This window comes from Eublepharis macularius, chromosome 5, assembly GCF_028583425.1.
Source record: "Eublepharis macularius isolate TG4126 chromosome 5, MPM_Emac_v1.0, whole genome shotgun sequence".
Taxonomy (NCBI): domain Eukaryota; kingdom Metazoa; phylum Chordata; class Lepidosauria; order Squamata; family Eublepharidae; genus Eublepharis; species Eublepharis macularius.
In genome coordinates this window covers 170335112-170350979 of record NC_072794.1, presented here as the reverse complement: position 1 = coordinate 170350979, position 15868 = coordinate 170335112, and the positions used below count along the sequence as shown (strand labels likewise).

Genomic DNA, 15868 nt, shown 5'->3' with positions numbered 1-15868 from the left:
GGCACCGTCTCGAAGGCAATCGGATCCGGCACCGGCCCGGGGATGTCCTCCGGCTCGGGGGAGCCCAGATGAGGGGAAGGTGTGTGAGGAAGCACGATGACCTCCTCCTGAGGAGCGGGACGCGGCGACCGATGATGTTTAGTCTTCTTCTTCTTCTTCGCCGGTTCCGAAGAAGACCTTGGAACCGACGCGCTCCTCGCCTTCGAAGGGGACCTCGGCTTCGACCTCTTAGACTTCATCGGAATCGATCCGGTCGTCGGTTCCGATCGGGGACTCGGTACCCGGATCCTCGGTTCCGATGTCGGTCTCGGATCCGACCTGGTGGACGACGCGCTACGGGGCGGCCGCACCGGTCCCTGCGCTGGAGAGGCCGCTCTCGACGCCGAGGCACTCGGGGGACGCGGTTTCGACCCCGACCTCGCGGAGGCCACTGAGCCAGCTCTTGATTGCCGTTCGGCAGAGGGGCTAGGGCCGGCCTTGGGGGAAGGTAACGGGGCGCCTCCGGACATGACCTTCTGCCACAGGGAGGAGTTCAGTCGGGCCTTGCGCTCCTGCCGGGCCTTGCTGGTGAAGCCCTGGCAAATCCTACAGGCCGACACATTGTGGGTCTCCCCCAAACAAAAGAGGCACAGTTCATGGCCATCGGTCTTGGCCATTTTCGTGTGGCATTGTAAGCAATGCTTAAAGAGAGCCTTTGAGGCCATCTTCAGGGGCACGCTAGAGAGAGGTCAAACAATCCGGGTCGTATTTACCGAGTCCAATCAAAGTCCAAATCAGTAAGCCGAAGATTAGTCGAGGTCCGAAGTCCAAAGTCCAAAAGCCAAAGATCAATCAGAAGTCAGAAAAAGCACAAAGCACAGAGCAACGAAGCTCACGTTCTCTCCAAGCGGCGGCAAGAAGAGAACTGAGGGAAGGGGCCGTTGGTCGCTGGAGGATCACGTGACCGTTTGGGCGGGAAAACGGTCGCTGAGGCGCGCGACAAACGGCCCCTTCGGAGCCATGGAAGCTCTAGAAAATTCTCCGGCGGCTGGCCTGCGCCTGCGCAGTCCCATGTGTGGAGGCACAGAAGAACGAAGATGAACACTGAATTCTTCAACAGCCTATTATCATCATATATATTATAGCATATTGACTGAGCACATTGAGTGTGGACAAAATTAGTCACTTTAAAAAAATCAAATACACAACATACTTTCAAGCACATATGGGGTTTTTCAAATAGGGACAGGCTTGTGTAGTTCCCCCATTGCTGTTGCCATGCCAATACAGCGCAGTAGTTTCCCCACATTTGCCCCAGTCCCCATGGTGGGACAGCAAGGTAAAAAATGGAAAGCAATAATTCTTTCAGAACAGATTTGAAAAACAGATTTTAAATTGCGCCTCTTGCATAAATCTCATCCATTTCAGGAAGTTTGTTTCAGGATAAGCTCCCACCAGCTTACGGTCACTGCACAAGACCAGCACTTACCAATCATGTCTCCAGCAAATCCTTCATCTCCAAAGCCATCATGTATTAAGGAATAGGCACTTTCATCCAATGCAGTTTTATCTCCAGTGAGATTCAAAGAATCATGATCAGTCAAGAGACCGCAGAAACTAGCTTGTAAACTGTCACTATGCTGTCTGGGTATTTCAGTTTCCTCACCTGTAAAAATACAAGTGAAGGATTGTTGGTAAGTCCTCCTTGTTACTATATGCACTTGTAAGATATAGCAATGCTAATTCATCTCTGAATTCTGATGAAGACCATTGTTTAGTTGCTTCATAATGCTTCTATACAGAAACTACTTTAACACTGGGGAAGGCAGAACCCTGAGTGTAGACTGTCATGTGTGACTGGTGCCATGGAGCCCATCAGTACTTCCCCCAGCGTCCGCTTAGCTTTTCAGAAATCAGATGGGGCCACTATTAGACAAAGCATGTTATTGGTTTCCCTCATTCAAATTAAAGTGTTTTCCATGGAAGATTATGAGAACTGGTAAGCAACTGGACTTGTGGTTCCATTGCCATTCCAGCTTTCTTTCATTTTATTCTTCCTCCTCCTCCTCCTCCTCTTCCTCCATTCTTTCCCTCTGGGTTTTCCTTCATTTCTTTTTATTCTCCTTCCACAATTCCTTTGCACAGCAAAAAGAGAGGTATTGTGTTTGGTTCTGCCTCCTATGGCAGCCATTTTGGGACTGATTCTGCCTCCCGCAGCAGCCATTTTGGGGTAGCACTCGCTACCCCCTCTCAAAACTCCAAAGGTGTCCACAGGCTCAAAAAAATGTGGGGACTCCTGGTACAAAAGAACTCAAACTCAAATATTCAGTCAAGTTTTTCCAATGTCAGTCTTGTCTAGATAAAGTCAACCCAAGGAAAGTGAATTTTGGCAAGGGAAAAAAAAGGCAAGTATAACAGGGCAGGGGTGAAGCAAGAGGCACTGATGGGAGGGAAGCAAGAATCCCCAGATGCTCCTTGCCTGATGATCCTCAGTAGTTCAGGAGAGAAGATGGCAGCCAAAGGAAGTGCCTACAGAGATCGTATGTATGTAAGGTACTGTCAAACTGTAGCCTGTTAGTGGACTTGCCCTCAGGATATTCAGAAGGCTTATGAACATGGCAATATCATAAGCCCCTCTTTGTATGTGTTTTAAAACACAGACAAGCTGCCTGGCTAGGCAGGAGTTTGGCATCCCTACCTAGCAGCATCAAAGGGACCAAGCCACCAACTTTAGGATCATCTAGCGATTTCACCCACATCATGGCATACTTAGCACAAATGAAAATCAGACCATTTCTAATAACCATTTAGCATTCAATACGCAATCTCCATACATCAACAGGATTCCTTATTTGAACTTCCTGATCCTCCCCATCAGTTCTGTTGGCTTGAAATTGCAGTCTGAAGGCCCTGCTTTTTTTGCTTTTAAAAGCCATTTTGGGAGGGGACAGAAAACAAGCATAAGTCTGAAGGTAAAAGACACTGGGGAGAATAATATAGAACAGGGAGAAATGACCTCTCCCTCCACTGTTTTTCCGTAATCCACTTTTCCCAAACCAACTTTTCAAACTCAAAAGACCTGTGGGGCTGTAGTTTGCATACAATGGTTTGGATCCTGTGGTCTGTTGGCAGAAAGTGCTGATGGTCGCCTATCTTCCCTTCTTTCCCTTTCCCTAGCAGCCTCTTCCAAACCCAGGAAACTTGATTCTCAGGATCATAAGACCCACATGACGTAACTGCTATGTGAGTAAATCATTCTCTCCTCCCTGTTCTCTCAACAAAACTAAGATGATAGAAGAGGGAATGATTTTGCTGCCTTATCTCTGTTTATACACTCTGCTTTCCCACCAGTACGCTATCCTGCTTGGGTCCCATGACCCTAGGAATCAAGTTTCCTAGGGACTAGGGGTGTGCAAGCCAAAAAATTTCGGCTAAAGCCGAAAGCTGAAAGAAGAATCTCTTTCGAATAAGCCGGCCCTTCTCCCACCCTTCCTTCCACCCCCCACCAAGGCTCAGCCTGCTCCCACTTGGGGGGGGCATTTCATGGCCTCCCCAAGTAGGTGCTCTAATCTCTACCACTGACAGCTGGGGGAGGCTTGTCTTGCCAGGGGTGGCATTTTGCATGCAAAATGCCCCCCAGCCCTCTGGGGCCCTTCTCCCACCCTTCCTCCCACCCCCCACCAAGGCTCAGCCTGCTCCCACTTGGGGGGGGGGCATTTCATGGCCTCCCCAAGTAGGTCCTCTCAGCCCCTAAAGTCCACCCCTTACAGCCCCACACAAACCCAATTCCCCCCCAGCTGCCACACACAGACCCAAATCCACCCCCAAAAATAACACAACTCACTTAACATCAGAGAATCACCCCAAAATATTGCTGTCAGAAGCACTTTATTTCCTTAACTGCTTTAGGTTACACAGTAGGAAGGCACAACAGGGCATGAAAGCAGTGTACTACATAAAAATAACACAACTCACTTCACATCAGAGAATCACACAAACACAACTGCTGTCAAAAACGGTCAAGTGGGTTGTATTATTTTGTGTAGTACACTTCTATCATGCCCTTTGGTGCGCCCCCCCTGCTGTGTATCCTAAAGCTGTTCAAGAAATAAAGTGTTTTTGACAGGAATTGTGCTTTTGTGATTCTCTGATGTTAAGTGAGTTGTGTTATTTTTGTGTAAGATACTGCTGCCATGTCCTTTGGTGTGCCCCCCTGCTGTGTAACCTAAAGCTGTTCAAGAAATAAAGTGTTTTTGACAGGAATCGTGTTTTGTGATTCTCTGATGTTAAGTGAGTTGTGTTAATTTTTCTGTGTGGGGGACTGCTGGTGTAATGTGTCATAATGCTTTGCCTACTTGAACTTTGAAAGGGAGAAAATAATTTTTAAAAAACTTTATTGTGTGTTGTTCGTGTTTTATTCTTTGTTGTGCAGTTGGTTCCCATCATACGGAACAATGGGGCTGGCTGGCCAGCCATCTCTGTAGGTGGTGGGGGAATTTGAGGGAGGGTGTCTGTGGTTCAGGTGCTCTTTCACAGGGACCAGCTGGCACTCAGAAGTGTGCCCACCATTGTGGCACCCCTGGGCTGTGCAGAATTGCCCAGGGAAAGAGAGTTTAGAAGTTCCCAGCATAGGGAACAAAGGGAGAGGGCTGGCCTTTGCCAGCCTGTTCCTGGGGTTATGGGTGTGGGGCAGGTGGGGATGGATTTGGGTCTGTGAGGGGCTAATGTGGGGATTTGGGTCTGTGTGTGGCAGCTGGGGGGGATTGGGTTTGTGTGGGGCTGTAAGGGGTGGACTTTAGGGGCTGAGAGGACCTACTTGGGGAGGCCATGAAATGCCCCCCCCAAGTGGGAGCAGGCTGAGCCTTGGTGGGGGGTGGGAGGAGGGGTGGGAGAAGGGCCCCTGAGGGCTGGGGGGCATTTTGCATGCAAAATGCCACCCCTGGCAAGACAAGCCTCCCCCAGCTGTCAGTGGTAGAGAAAAGAGCACCTACTTGGGGAGGCCATGAAATGCCCCCCCCCCAAGTGGGAGCAGTCTGAGCCTTGGTGGGGGGTGGGAGGAAGGGTGGGAGAAGGGCCCCAGAGGGTTGGGGGGCATTTTGCATGCAAAATGCCACCCCTGGCAAGACAAGCCTCCCCCAGCTGTCAGTAGTAGAGAAAAGAGCACCTACTTGGGGAGGCCATGAAATGGCCCCCCCAAGTGGGAGCAGGCTGAGCCTTGGTGGGGGGTGGAAGGAAGGGTGGGAGAAGGTCCCCTGAGGGTAAGGGGGCATTTTGCATGCAAAATGCCACCCCTGGCAAAGGAAGCCTGCTTCTTCATTTTTTCCCCATAGGAAATAATGAAGAAGATGAGCAGCAGCATGCTAACAATATGCTGCTCCTTCGCTTTCTTATGGGAGGATAGGGGGACCTGCTTTGGGGGGGCCATAACATGGCCCCCCAAAGTCCAATCGGTCTGAAACTTGGGGGTTTTTTAGAGAGGGGTTAGAGGAAGGTCCCCACCAATTTTGGGCTGATTCGGTGGGAAAATGCCTCCCCCAGACGTCCGGGAAGACGGAGGCATTTTCCCATTGAAAAAGCCGAAAGCCGAAAGAAAGCCGAAAGAAGCCGAAACGTTTCGGCTTTTTTTCTTTCGGCTAAGCTGAAACGTTTCGGCTTTCTCTGAAACGTTTCGGCTAACCCGAAAGAAGCCGAAACACTTTTGTTTCGGCTTTCTTTCGGCATTCAGAAAGCCGAAACGCACATCCCTACTAGGGACTGCTGGGGGATGGAAGGGACTGCTTGGGGAAGGAAAAGCACAGAACATCCACAGTCTTGGTATGAGCAGTTTTTTTGGATCCAGTCCAATGTGTAGTTTAGACCTTAGTGTCTACAAAATCAGGGGATGTGGTACTGTTTGATGGTGACACCCCCCCACCCCCCCAGGAATAACAATTACAATTGACCACTATTTGGATTCATTGGCTCAGGGGACAGGACTGTGCTGATATCATAAGACAGTTGCACAGCAATACAAAACTATGACACAAACACCCTGATAGGGACATGTTCAAACAGTAGTTCATTAAAAATACTTTTTAATCCTTTGGTGTAAAAGCCTTAGGATCTGAAACACCATTAATAATTTTACTTATGAAGGAAAAGAAGACGGCCACCTTCACCCAAACTGTCACCTTGAAAAAGTATATCCCGTCTGTAATCCTCTTCTAGCAAAGTAATGTCTTCAGCTCTGCTCTGGTTCAGTGTGAAATGCTGAGCGACATCAATGGCACTGAGGAGAAATAATGTGACTCTCTGGAACACACTGACAATGCTGAACTGTAAAAAAAGTGTTCTGTCATGTGTCAATTACAGACATGAATAAGGGCACATTATTTCCTGTTTCCTTTCTGCTTTTTTAAGACAGGGCTTTATAATGTTGTTTTATGCTGTTAGTATTGTTTTGATTGCTTTTAAGGTAGCCTGACCATTATAGAAAAGAATACAGAAAGCTCCTCCAGTTTTCTAAATTTTATTGCAAAAGGGCAACTTTGTCAGTCCATCGTGGTAAAATAAAACGAGGCCCAGTGGCACCTTAAAGCTCATTTCAATATGAGCTTTCGTGAGTTTTAGGCCACTTCATCAAATAGATCTGATGACGCGCTGTGAAGAGAGCTCATATTGAAATAAATGTTATGTCTTGAAGGTGCCCCTGGATTTTCGTCCTAACATTTAAGGAAAGGCAAGAAACACTCAACTGATTTGAGAATGTTTTGGTCACTATTTTCACCCAGTTCATGCAGTATACTACAATATAATGAAAATAAAATGGTAATATTGGACTGTGATTGTTTCCACACACAGGTCCTTTTGCGCTTCTGAAGGATTCCATAAATAGCTGGAAGTAGAATTATAATGGTGGTTTCACTCTGTAATATAGTGCTATGCCTCCATTAAACCCCCCACAATGCCATTCCCACAAAGCTACATTCTAAATAAGTTTACTTTTTGATTTTTAAAAATGTATTGACTTTATAGTCCACCTTTCTCATTGAGGCTCAAAGTGGATTACTCAGTGTAAGTCAATGCAACCCAGAGTGGTAAGTCCCATCAGGAGCAGTGGGACTGAACACTTTACATTTAATTCTCTGATCTATAGTTTCATGGACAGTTCCAGGATGTCTGCCACTTGTGACAGTCAGTTTCAAGCAATCGCCTTTCTTTTAATCAGCTACTGGATTTCTCTGATATCTCAACAGAACTGAAACAAAGCAGCAAGTATTTACAACCCAAAAACATTTCACAAACATGTGCCCCCTCCTTCTACTACCACAGTTTAACCAGCAGTTTATTATACTAGGGATCTTTCCTGGATATGAAATGCCACTGCTCTTCCATCCACAGGTCTAGAGTAACAGGCTCTTTCCCTTCCCTTCTTTTGCCCTGCATCCTTCACCACCTCCTGCCTGTCTCTCGTCTCCCCAAAACACTATGTAAAGGTACCAGGGCTTGATTTTCTGGTTAGAGGTGAAGAACAAGGGGGGAAAGGAATGCAGGAGGCTAAGGATTAGGGCTCCTGCATCAGCATGGCCAAGGTTGGGGCGGCTGTCATAGCTATCATGGTCTCACTGCAAAACTGCTGAAGAGAGTGGAAGAGGGAGGCAGGGTAGTAGAGGAGAAAAAGCAACAAAAATTCAGGGGGAAAGATTTGTTAATGAAGGAGGAATTGTGAGCCAAAGTCAACGAGAAGAGACAGAGCTAGGCTTCCGTCTTCAGTAGGCCAATTTATAAAGTGAACAGGATTGTCGTTTTTAATATCTGCGGAAAGTTTTAGACAGTTCTGCAATATTTTATATATTATACTGTTTTATTGTCTTTTTAAAAAAAGCCCGCATCTCTTTACTGACGAGATTTTGTGCAAAACGGAAAAAGACAGAAAGAGGAAAGAGACCCAGAAAGTGAAGCAGGTGTGGTTACAGGTACAGGAACGCTGTGGTGGATTTTGATTCTTCTTCACACAGTTATTGGTGCAGGGTCATGTGAAAAACTGCCAGTCTGGAAAGCACTTACTTCACCTCTGGAAGCTGTGTGTCAAACTCATGAAATTCTTCAGGCAACGTAATGGTATCATATTTAGCCTCAGAGCTCCCTTTTGGGAGATCAACAAGCCCTAAAAAGAAATACATAACGTAGGATTAATTGTAGCATGGCCCAATAATCTAGACTATTCTCATGGAGCTAAACACACCAGTCAATGTAAACAAAGCTCATCACAAGCAACATCAAAATTTACAAATAAATACATTTTATACATTGCTTATCATCATCATCATCATCATCATCATCATCATCAAAATAGCATCAACATTGGTATGTCATTTCCTCTCCAAAATAAGGTTTAACTAGTCAGAAATATCCCTTTGCATGCACGGAACAAATGTTGCCATTAAAGCAAACAGGGAAACTCAGGGAAATATTGGAGTTCTTAACTCCATGTGGAATCACTGGATTGGGGGTGAATATATTAAAGCCAATAACTTCTGTCCCTTAAGTGGGGGTTGCTTTCCACATTAAGTTGTCAGTTGATCAACTATGTACTAAAACTGACAGTGTCTCAATAACAACACAATTTTCATATTGCTGGTGTTAGTTTCCTGTTTTCTAGTTACCACTGTGAAGAACATTTGTACAATTTAAAATGTATTTTAGACTACAGTCTATTGTTAGCAATATATTTCATGATCATAGCAAATGCCAAAATACACCTGAGAGGCATCTTGCTTTAATTTTATTCTTTGATTTAAAAAAAAAAATCTCAGAAGAATCCTGATTAGAGGTGGGCATGAACTGAAATACAACCCAAAATTCGTCACGAACCAGGCCAGTTTGTGGTTTGTGAACCGGCTGTTTGTCAGAGCCCATTTCTAAAGAACCGCCACAAACTTTAGGCTGGTTCGTTTTTTGGTTCGTAACTGCAGACAACCTGGTGCTGATCAATCAGTTTCCTAGGCAATGGGGGGTGGGGCGCTTTCTGCAGCCCTGGAAGTGACCTTCTGCTGCCCCGGAAGTGATGTTTTCACGAACCCGGTTTGCGAACTGGGCCATGTTCGTAAAAGTTCATGGTTTGTGAAACGCAACGAACCACGAATTGCACAGTTCATTTTTTCCTCAGTTCGTGCCCATCTCTAATCCTGATAGTCAAATTCAAGAATTACAAAGGGAAAGCAATTCATCAGAGCATTTGATTTCTTGTCTCTTGGTTTCCAACATTTTAGTATTTTTAAAAATCCAATTCCAAATTGTTTTTCAACCATGAGAGCTAGAAACATATATGTTGTTTTAATAACAGCTGTCATTTTCAGGATTGTGGAGGCTGAATGATGCTTTGGGGGACATATGTTACTGACATTGTTTTTCAAAGGCAGACATTAATTTTCCATTTTGTAAGTGAAGTAGAGAAAATGACTTAATTCAAATTTTAAAAGATGAATGCACAAATGAAGACAGTCGAAATTTACATAGCATCATCAGTGTACAAAGTGCTTTGTTCTCCCTCTTTATTTATTTGATATAATACTATATCATGTTTCTGCTAGTTACTGCAGGCAAGATGGTTTATAATTCAAAACTACTGCTCAAAATATAATACACAGAAGACCAAAGAAAAACAGAACAGTCAAAAGGAAAACTAGGAAAAATATATAAACACTCAGAAAATTTAGATAACATTCCTATGTTGACCAGATGGAATGACTGCTAAGAGATAGTTGTGGGAGAGAAGGAGAAGTCATAGTCCCAGCCAAGATGATGGAGAAGGCCACACTGTCTGAGCTCTCCCTTTAATGCAGCTAGATGAAATGATCCTTATGGAAGCAGTCTGAGAGGGGAGGAGCTAAACAGGAGTTGGTTCAACAAGCCAATGGGAGTGAGCTCTCACTATCTCACCTTGCCCTATCTATGAAGTTGACTCCCTGGAGCAACAAATTCCATGCATCCAGGATGTCGTATTGCTCCCTGTTCAACAGTCAAAAGAAAAGCTCTGAATCTCTATCCATGATTCCCTTCGAATGTTCATAAAGTGATCTAGTTTGCTAGGAGACCAATTCCAAATAGTAATGAACAAAAAAGTTCAAGTGAAGAATATATGTAAGCATACCTGGACGAAAGGATAACTGCATTTTAAGTAGAGCTTCAGTGCAGTCTGACAAAAGATACTTGGCTTTTCTGTGATAGATTCGCACCACTCCCAGGAGCAGGTGTCCTGAGGTACGCAGGGCAATTATAAACTTGGGGAAAATTGTAAAATTATTGTATTGATATTGTATTCATATTACGGAAAACGATACAATGCTAACAGGAACAGCCTCCACAAGTAATTTCCAAAACAAAACTGACTCCTACACTTCATGCTAATTAAATAAACATTCTACCAATTAGTCTGAACAGTGATAACAGTGGACAGTCAATAAATGGGACCAGAACATCCAGATGAAACGTCACCTGCTGCGTCACCTACTTCTTCTGGTTTCCATTTTACATTATATTTCTGACTACCAGATCAACTCGCCACCTTGTATCAAAAGAGTATCTGTCATTGCAATAAATGAAAAGTACAACATTCTGAAAGGACCTTGAGGGACATGATAAAAAGGCAATAAAACTATGCAAAACTGAGTTATTCAGGAGGGCTTTTTTACACAGATAGGAAAGCAGTACTGTAAGGAAATATGTATTGTCGAAGGCTTTCACGGCCGGAGAACGATGGTTGTTGTGGGTTTTCCGGGCTGTATTGCCGTGGTCTTGGCATTGTAGTTCCTGACGTTTCGCCAGCAGCTGTGGCTGGCATCTTCAGAGGTGTAGCACCAAAAGACAGAGATCTCTCAGTGTCACAGTGTGGAAAAGAGAAGAGATGTAGGTCATTTGTATCTACTCAGGAGGGGTGGGGTTGAGCTGAGTCATCCTGTAAGAGTTTCCCAGGGTGTGGAATGCTAATGGCGGGAGGCTTCACTGTATCCTGAGGAGGTTCTTTTGCATATGGATTGGTACTTGATGTGCTAATCTTCTCTGCAGGGCTATTGTCAGGGATAGAATGTTTTGTTAGCCTGGTGTTTTTCAGAACTGGCAACCATGCTCGGTTCATTCTTAAGGTTTCTTCTTTCCTGTTGAAGTTTTGCTTATGCTTGTGAATTTCAATGGCTTCCCTGTGCAGTCTGACAAAGTAGTTGGAAGTGTTGTCCAGTATTTTGGTGTCCTGGAATAAGATACTGTGCCCTGTTTGAGTTAGGCTATGTTCAGCCACTGCTGATTTTTCAGGTTGTCCAAGTCTGCAGTGTCTTTCATGTTCTTTTATTCTTGTCTGGATGCTACGCTTTGTGGTCCCGATGTAAACTTGTCCACAGCTGCAGGGTATACGGTATACTCCTGCAGAGGTTAGGGGGTCTCTACTGTCTTTTGCTGATCGTAGCATCTGTTGTATTTTTCGGGTGGGTCTGAATACTGCTTGAAGGTTATGCTTTTTCATATTGCTTGCATATTAACACCAGCCATAAAATGAGAAGTCAGGATTGGGACAAGGTCGATAATCTCACCTACAGGAAGATGGAACAAGTTTTTACCAACCACACATCCAGACAGAAGCAGAAGTTTAACAAACTACAGGAAAAAAGACAAAGAAAAACAGTCTCCCACAGGAAAAGTGTTTTTGCCATATATCAAAGGAATTACTGATCAGATGGGAAAGCTTATGAAAAAGCATAACCTTCAAGCAGTATTCAGACCCACCCGAAAAATACAACAGATGCTACGATCAGCAAAAGACAGTAGAGACCCCCTAACCTCTGCAGGAGTATACCGTATACCCTGCAGCTGTGGACAAGTTTACATCGGGACCACAAAGCGTAGCATCCAGACAAGAATAAAAGAACATGAAAGACACTGCAGACTTGGACAACCTGAAAAATCAGCAGTGGCTGAACATAGCCTAACTCAAACAGGGCACAGTATCTTATTCCAGGACACCAAAATACTGGACAACACTTCCAACTACTTTGTCAGACTGCACAGGGAAGCCATTGAAATTCACAAGCATAAGCAAAACTTCAACAGGAAAGAAGAAACCTTAAGAATGAACCGAGCATGGTTGCCAGTTCTGAAAAACACCAGGCTAACAAAACATTCTATCCCTGACAATAGCCCTGCAGAGAAGATTAGCACATCAAGTACCAATCCATATGCAAAAGAACCTCCTCAGGATACAGTGAAGCCTCCCGCCATTAGCATTCCACACCCTGGGAAACTCTTACAGGATGACTCAGCTCAACCCCACCCCTCCTGAGTAGATACAAATGACCTACATCTCTTCTCTTTTCCACACTGTGACACTGAGAGATCTCTGTCTTTTGGTGCTACACCTCTGAAGATGCCAGCCACAGCTGCTGGCAAAACGTCAGGAACTACAATGCCAAGACCACGGCAATACAGCCCGGAAAACCCACAACAACCAATGTAAGGAAATAGTTCAAAGAGATGCATTGGTAAAGGAATAGGGACTATAGACAATACTACCACGTACTGTCTGTTGCTGTAAGCATGTTCCTACGGGGTAGTTTCTGCACTGTTTAATATGTCTTGCTTAATTGCTTATGTTCAATGGCCAGGCTAGTATGATTTTGCTAGTTCCTAGAAACTAAGTAAGGTTGATCCTGTTTAGTACTTGGATGGGTGACCACTAATGAAGTTGTTAAGCAGAGGCAGGCAATGCCAAACCATCTCTGAAAGTTTTTGCCCTTGAAAATCTTACAGGGTTGCCATAAAGTTGCCTGTGACTTGACAGCACTTTCCACCACCAATTGGTTCAGCTCTGTTTCAGTATCGTTCCTGCTGTGTATTAGATGTCTGCTTGTTTTCAAATCTCTGGAAATTTGCATTTTTGAATATCCCAGCTGTTAACCGTATTGACTTGCGTTGTGTAATCTGCCTTGAGTCTCAGTGAGAAAGGTGGAATATAAATAAATAAATAAATGTTTAAAATTCTCATATATAGCCTGCCCTTCCACGTGCTAGATTGTATTTTCTAAAAATAATGATGGGGGGGCGGGGATGAAAGAGTGTGTCACACTTTGAAAAGAGCATAGGGTGGTAGTTGTGTCTCATGGTGGGGGTGGAGAGTGCTGTCAAGTCATAGCGGACTTATGGAGACCCCTGCTGGGGTGTTCAAGGCAAGAGACTAAGAGCCAAAACACACGTTAAGAAATACCCAGGTTCAGCACGTGTTCTCTTACCTCAAGGTTTGCCGGGATCTGTAGGCATCCTGGAAGCTTAAAGAAGGCGTCCTGGAAGCTTAAAGATCTGTAGGGGTCCTGGAAGCTTAAAGTCCTAGAAGCTTAAAGGATCTGTAAGCGTCCTGGAAGCTTAAAGGCGTCCTGGAAGCTTAAAGCTTAAAATACAGGCGCCTGTATTTCCCTTCCCCTTTTTGCTGCTCTGTAAATGCTAAACTTTAAGCTTCCAGGACGCCTACAGATCCCGGCAAACCTTGAGGTAAGAGAACACGTGCTGAACCTAGGTATTTCTTAACGTGTGTTTTGGCTCTAACAGAGGTAGTTTGCCATTACCTGCCTCTGCATAGCAACCCTGATCCTCTTTGGAGGTCTCCCATCATGCTTATCTGTGATTCAAGTTAACTAAGGCTACAATCACAATGCCCAAGTGTGATGCCCAAAAAGCCTTGGGGAAATTTCTACTGCTGCATTTCATGAGACATTTCAGGTACATACGTTGGGGGAAAGTATCTTTTCAACAGTTTTCTCTAAATTGCATTCAAATATATGAGCTTTTGTGACTTTCTTGTCCCAATGAGCAGCCAACCATATTTTAGACAAAGGCCCACGCTTGTTCATAAGCAGCTGTGCGTAGAACATTTTGCCAGTGTTGTGTTCTTCAACTTGGAGAGCTAAAGTAAAAAACAAAAAAAAGGAAATAACACAAAACAAGGCATAATTTCAAACACTGAATGTGTCATTTTTGTGTGATTTTCAAAGCAATTCAGTGCAAAATACCAACCCTGACTTGTTTCAATAAGGGATTGGGAGGAGAGGGTTGAAGCTTTGGTTAGATTTCAAAGCTTTGTATGTTTATAAATGGGTTAAAACAAACTGCATTTATTGTGTATACATTCTAGGTAACTTTGCATAAAAATAGACCTATCTGGTTACTTGTGTACATAATATCATCCAATATTTAGTGTATATTATCAAACAAAACAACTATTCCATTCATGGCCTGAAACAATGAGCGTTCACAGTCACTATACTTCTCTTAAGAAAAACAAACAGCCTGCAAAGTACAACACTAACAGTATACGTAATTGCACTTATCTGGATGTAAGCCCAAGAAGAAAGCTTTCTTTTACATAGGGGAATACTTTTTAAACACTTAGGGGGCAGGAAAAATACTTAACATAAAGACCACATAAATGAGCCCCTGATGCTTATCATAAATCAACAGCATTGCATAATGACATACTGTTAAGAAGGCAACTTTTGAGGATAAACCTAGCAGTTGTTCTTGCAAATAACTTATTTTATTACGGAAAAGAAAGTGCAGAGAAAAAGACAGTTTTTTGAACATATGGTAACATTGACGAATGGCCCGTGCGTACTGGAATATCTTAAAATTAAAAAATATGTATTTACAATCCATATTTGCCTAAGGGGTCAGGCAAGTTAATTGTTCGCTGTTCTTATACTTGACCGATAAGGAACTGAAGCCAAGATCTGCTCTTTTGATTTCAAATGTACTTAGACTGGCATAACACTGCATAGGATTGGAAGTTAAACTTCAAATCATAAAAAAGGAGCGTTTACCTGTAAAGGTTCTTTGTAATGTGAAGACCTTGGAACAGACAATCCCTATTGCACACCTCAAGAGGAGAACTCCTTAAAGATTCATTGGCTTGGGCTGGGAAGAATTATGCCAAACTGTGTTAGATGAAGGGGCGCATAGAAATTAAAACCTTAGCCCTTGATACAAAAAAAATGACAATATTAAATGCGGTACTATAATCATTATTTCAATTTGCCTGCAGCGGTCTGGGAACCCATCTTCTGCCACAAGCTAGGGCCTAGGATTCTCTATATGTTTATTCGGAAGCAGGTCACCAATGGAAATTACAGTGCAATCCTAAAAAGATTCTACCCCCTTATGGGGGTAGAAAGGCAGGATATAAATTTTGTTAAATAAATAAATGGTCCTCCTTTCCACATTATAGCGGTACAACAATGTTGTGAGCAGGGTTGCCAACTTCCTGGAGAATAAAAAAATGTCCTGTCCCCTTATCAGTGGCTTAATGGGATGTTATTTTAGTAACAACTGTGCTTATATACCGCTTTTCTAGACAGATTAGTGCCTTGCCCAGAGCGATGAACAAGTTAGTGTTATTTTTATCCCCACATTATAGCTCTCTAAGTAACAGAGGTCAGTTTCCCTGAGAAAACGGGTTGCTTTGGAGGGTGGACTCCAGCGGTCCTTCCCCTCCCCAGGCTCCATTCCCAAAATCTCCAGGAATTTCCCGATCCAGAGTTGGCAATCATAAGAACAGTCAAAACTGAAAAGGCAGTTCAAGGAGAAATTTTTAACGTCTAAAAAGGCTGGAGATTCCTGCTGTGGGGCAGTGGCCCCCGTTATCGCTTTTAATGGAAGGAACGTATTTATTTTTATTTGTTGGATTTATACCCTGCAAGCAGGCTCATAAACAGAACCTCGCTGGATCAGGCCATGTAAGCTAGGGTTGCCATCCTCCAGGTGCAGCCTGGAGACCTCCCAGAATTAAAAATCATCTCCAGACCACAGAGGTCAGTTCTAGGGTTGCCATCCTCCAGGTAGTGGCTGGGGATCTCCCGGAATTACAACTGGTCTC

The 15868-nt window shown here is 44.0% G+C and overlaps 1 protein-coding gene across 1 annotated transcript in view; it reads right to left on the bottom strand.

Moving 5' to 3' along the window:
• RAD21L1 (RAD21 cohesin complex component like 1) overlaps positions 1-13871 on the bottom strand; it is a 44772-nt gene extending 30901 nt beyond the window's left edge. The window contains exons 1-5 of the mRNA XM_054980477.1: positions 13728-13871; positions 10112-10241; positions 8026-8125; positions 6138-6247; positions 1469-1645 (exon numbers count right to left, since the gene is read on the bottom strand). Of these exons, the coding sequence (XP_054836452.1) occupies positions 1469-1645; positions 6138-6247; positions 8026-8125; positions 10112-10241; positions 13728-13871 (661 nt within the window). The remainder of the gene's footprint in view (positions 1-1468; positions 1646-6137; positions 6248-8025; positions 8126-10111; positions 10242-13727) is intronic.
• Positions 13872-15868: the final 1997 nt, after the last annotated feature.